This window comes from Salvelinus sp. IW2-2015, unplaced genomic scaffold, assembly GCF_002910315.2.
Source record: "Salvelinus sp. IW2-2015 unplaced genomic scaffold, ASM291031v2 Un_scaffold3888, whole genome shotgun sequence".
Classification (NCBI taxonomy): Eukaryota; Metazoa; Chordata; class Actinopteri; order Salmoniformes; family Salmonidae; genus Salvelinus; species Salvelinus sp. IW2-2015.
This window is the reverse complement of record NW_019945162.1, coordinates 1-4,996: the sequence shown is the minus strand read 5'-3', so window position 1 is coordinate 4,996 and position 4,996 is coordinate 1. Positions and strand designations below refer to the sequence as shown.

Here is a 4,996-nt window from a genome sequence, read left to right as displayed (position 1 = left end):
AAAGTTTGCAATGTTAATCAACACACAGGTTTCTATGCTACCTATAGACACTTTGATATCGATCTAGAATTCTCTGAATGTTCATCATTTTAATTGAATAATTTGCCAATGTTGAATATCGCGTCCAGATGCCTGTTCAGAAATAGGTTGCGCATTATAATTTTTGAAAACTGCTAAATTTACAGTATGCTCCTTTCTCTTTCCCCTGCAACGGTGGCGACGTGGAGGCTCCCTCTCTTGTCTTCGCTGCCTCTCAGTGCCTCCGTTTAACCATGCCGACTAGGTGACCTCCGGCAACACCTTAAAGCGCTTCACCCAGCATACTACAGAAGGATGCTTGCTGCTGTAGAAATGAAACAGAAACCCCTCCAGGGTTCAGTAGCACCCCTCTGAACCCATGTCTCTCAGACATTTCCCACACACTGGGGAAGTCTGCAGGCATACATCACGCTTCCAAAACATGCTCTGTGTGGAAAAACCTTCTCTCGAGCGCACAGATATAGGCCAGACACCAGAGATCCCAAACAATGGAGCGGCCTTACAGGGCAAACCCAATGTGGGAAGACTTCCCAGTACTCCTTCGGACTTGGACAAAAAGACACCAGCGAAAGGCCTAGCGTCAAGCCGTTCCAGTGCTGCGCGTTGGAGAGGGGGGGGGGGGGGGAGGGGCGGGGGGGGGGGGGGGGGGCGGGGGGGGAGGGGGGGGGGGGGGGGGGGGGGGGGGAGGGGGGGGGGGGGGGGGGGGGGGGGGGGGCGGGGGGGGGGGGGGGGGGGGGGGGGGGGGGGGGGGGGGGGGGGGGGGGGGGGGGGGGCGGGGGGGGGGGGGGGGGGGGGGGGGGGGGGGGGGGGGGGGGGGGGGGGGGGGGGGGGGGGCGGGGGGGGGGGGGGGGGGGGGGGGGGGGGGGGGGGGGGGGGCGGGGGGGGGGGGGGGGGGGGGGGGGGGGGGAGGGGGGGGGGGGGGGGGGGGGGGCGGGGGGGGGAGGGGGGGGGGGAGGGGGGGGCGGGGGGGGATGGGGGGGGGGGGGGGGGGGGGGGCAGGGGTGGGGGTGGGGGGGGGGGGGGGGCGGGGGGGGGGGGGGCTTTCATCGGGAGGAAATCTAAAGACCACACTGCAGTGTGGCTCATTTATAGCAGAGTCGCCAGATCTCTCGATGATGACGACTTTGGGCAGTCAAGTTAACCCTCCCCAGCAGCCTGAGAATGAGCAGCTGTCCCAGCGAAGAGGTCAACACAAAAATGTCCAGAAATTGACATGTCTTCATCAGATATCCCAAATGAAGCCGACACCAGCTGATTCACTCCTGTGTGGTGACCCGCGTCAGTGCAAACCAGTGCTTTGACAGAACAAATGTCAAAATCTACTGATGCACCTCACACACAAACCACATGCAAATGCACAACCGGCCGCTCGACCATTCCATGTTTATCAGATGCGCAAAATAACTTCCACGCAGCTATTTGTCTTAGGCAAACACCATTTGAAATTGCTCATAAGGAAGAGGGTCATTTCGTGTGTTCCCATTTGTCCTAAAGAAGTTTCTCAGGCTATCGGAACTTGATCAAACACCATGAGGAACTCATACAGGTGAGCGGGCCTTACCCAGTTGCTCTCAATTTTTATTTTGATCAAGACGATTCACACAAACTAAGATCTTGACTAGACATGAGAGAATCCACACAGAGAGAAGACACATTTCTTTGCCCTGGACTGTTGGAAAAGCTTTCTCTCTTCTGCGTGAATTGTCCAAAACACCTTCAGGTCACTCAGAGGAGAGGACCCTTCCCTTGTCTCGAGTGGTGCGAAAGACTTCAAGGCCAATCGCCTTTTGAAGAAAACACTTACAGACTCACTACAGGAGAGCCGTCCTTTCCCCCTGCTCCCAGGTTGGAAGAATTTCCAAGATCGACTGATCTGACCAGGCATAATCGCATGCATACAGCGGAGAGGCCACATATTTGCTACTCCAGTGCGGTAAAAGTTTCTTAACTTACTCCGACAGGGTGCGAAACATCAGCGTTACCACACTGGAGAACGACCATTCAAATTGAGCAGTGTGAAACAGTTTTACCCAGTCCTGCCTATCTTACAGTACATAAGCGGATACACACAGGAGAGAAGCCCTACTCCTGCAGCGTGTGTGGAAATCGCTATAACAGCACCACTCCACTGAAGAGACACATGCTCAGCCACACGGGAGAGAAGCCATACGTGTGTACTGAATGTGGGAAGGCTTATAACAGATTGCATCTTCTGCGTACACACGAGCGAACTCATGCAGCAGTTGAGGCTGTTTGTTGAGGATATTGGTGTGTCATTGCTATTCATATGTTGTAGTGTCTTTGGTGGATCATTTGTTGTTTTTTGGAAATGTAAAGTAAGACAGGCCATTTGTATTAGAGGCCTGTAACAACAAGAGTTGAGCCTCATACTGTGAATTGTTAATTCTGTCACTGCTTGGAATTTGATTGTATTTTTGAGATGTGCATTTTTGTGACCAAGAATCATACATCAAAGGGCATATTCTTTTATTTAGGTTACTCGCCTTGTTTTGACATTAAAAAGAGTGAAGTATTGCGCACCTTCCTTTGCAGAATGAAGAGGACAGTTGCTGCCGGTACACAGGCTGGTTGTTCAGAGGCGAGTGCCAGGCCTCTACTGTATGTTCAAAACTGAGGGAAAATATGTATTCTCAAATGTAGGCTCGAGTGTTGTCTTTATGGTTGATAAACATAATATTAATCAATCTGCTATCTTGGTCAATAGACGATACAGTATTTCATTTTCTAAGGCACCCATTTTGGCTCAACAGCACCCCCAGAGGCAAAACTTCTTTATCTTTAATGGAGTATTCCTTAGGTAATAAAAATAGCGTTGCTTATTTTTGTCTTGCGGTAGGCTACAATATTTTTCAAAATAGAAATCAACTMAAATCTAACAGAGCCATGTTAGTGGTAATGTAAGTTGGCAGCTTGGAGGACTTATTCTATTACTTATTTTGGATAAGGTACAGGCGGAAAGAAAATTGAGTCCAGTCTTGGGTACCGGAAGTTTGGGGAAGTAGATCGATGTTACTTCGCTCGTTAGGGAGCAGTCAAATAATTTTGTTTTCAAATTATTCTGCGCTTTTACATAAGTATATTTATAGCCATGGATGCATGTGGACTATCTAAAGACATCAATGGTGTGTAAGAAAATAACGTATAGCTAACGTTACCATGCTAGCTAATATCAAAAGCCCCATGGAAAAAGTGGCATTGTTAGCTATCAGTTGAAAGCCGGTTAAAATCGGTTGTTATGACTGCATTGTTAAGCCAAGTGTGCTTGTAATCCTATCTAACTAGCTATCAATTTAAAGTAAAGACAATTTGAATAGTAAAGTTATTGCTTAATGCAAATTAATCCTGACAAAGGCTAATGTCTGATGCTACTCTTATATTCAATGGAGCCCCATCCTTTAACGACTGGATGAGAAATGCATGTCTGCCATCTTTAGCTGACAGACATAATGATATATTACTGCTGTATATATTTTGAACAGTGTTCTGACTTCTGATTAAATGTTTGTCAATTTGTACACCTACATTTTAGATCCAGTTCTCAGTCTTTCTTCTCTGCACCTCCTGGTTCCACCCTTGCGGCTCCTGTCTGCTGCCATGTGGCAGGTGGCTCAGCAAAGAGATGTGAGGCACTATGAGAAGTTGGAGGAGTTTGTGACTCTGGTGACAGAGGCCATTCCAGAGCTGCTGAGCCACAGACATAGAGCTCAGCTCATTCTAGGTCTGAGAGCACGGGTGAGAGACAAGTCGGGGGGCATAGGGTTATTCAGTTGGATGGAGAGCCCTGAAAAGCGCAAATGAAATATATTGAACAGAAGAGAATTTCCTATGATGATGAGTAGAGAATTGGGTCTGTTCTATACATTATGTAACTGTCTGCAATCCTATGAATGGGTACTCCCCACCTGAGTTGATTGAGAGATTRCAATGACATGGTTTCCCCAGCTACAGGTTTGTACCACAGTTAATACTTGTTTCTACTGCGTGTGATTCAGCTGGTTCTGGAGCTGTGCCGAGGCCCTGTCGACCCTCAAACCATCCAACCTTACCTGGACAGAATGCCCACTGTAACTCCAGGATGTACAGGAGTAAGTGGGCTACAGTCCTTTTAGAACAGAACTTGGTTGTTTTCCAAGTGGATTTGAGTGCACACAGCCACTATGTGATGATGATTGTATCTGTTTACTGTCTTGCAGTACAGAGAYGCAGAGGTGGAAGCATCTGAATCAAATTTTGTGGTGCTTGTCCAATCACTGCTAAAGGACCCAGTCGAGAGGGAGTGCTTCTTTCAGGTAATTTTACACTCAGCGCTGTGAGCCTCTTGCAGGACCGCGCTGCTTACGCCAAGGTTTTACTGAAAACAATGGGAGTGTCACGCCCGGGAAAAGTTACTCAYCCAGGCCTTCAAGAAAAAAAGTACTTKAAGTTACAATCCATCACCWTGCCTTAATTTTTAAATAATGTTCCCACAACAGGAGGTGTTCCCGGAACAATATGGCCGACATTATGACACAGCGGTGCAGACATTAACATGGGAGTTCCTCTCCAGACTGGAACAACTGTTTCCAGTACCAGACCTCAAGCAGGTATTGAGCAATATGGCATGCATAGCTTTTGGCAATTTAGCCTTTCTGATATTGGATGTAGCATAAATCTAGCACAAGTTAGGCATAGTACATTTTGGGAAGACAAACACAATTYTTTAGGCTACGTTGATTGAATATAAARTGYWTTTCTAAAAGACATTCCCTTTCAGACGGCGACATGGCTCAGCTCTGCACCTTCAGTCCTGGAGGAGTGTATGCAGTCTACCCCAGAGAATCTGAACCTCATTCTCCAGCACCATAAGAGTTTTGGACATTTAAAAGAACCTTGTAAGTCTCCTGTAATGATTACCAAATCATGATGCAACGTCTTGTAGTTTAAAACTCGCAGGTCT

At 48.3% G+C, this 4,996-nt stretch overlaps 1 protein-coding gene across 1 annotated transcript; it reads left to right on the top strand.

The window, feature by feature from the left end:
• Positions 1-2,068: 2,068 nt before the first annotated feature.
• On the top strand, positions 2,069-4,931 carry LOC112076625 (TERF1-interacting nuclear factor 2; the record flags this gene model as incomplete). Its single annotated transcript, XM_024143347.2, has 6 exons — positions 2,069-3,182; positions 3,590-3,792; positions 4,053-4,145; positions 4,254-4,349; positions 4,533-4,643; positions 4,814-4,931. Coding segments are annotated over exons 1-6 (655 nt in total), but the record flags the coding sequence as incomplete, so codon positions are not given.
• Between the last annotated feature and the right edge of the window lie 65 nt (positions 4,932-4,996).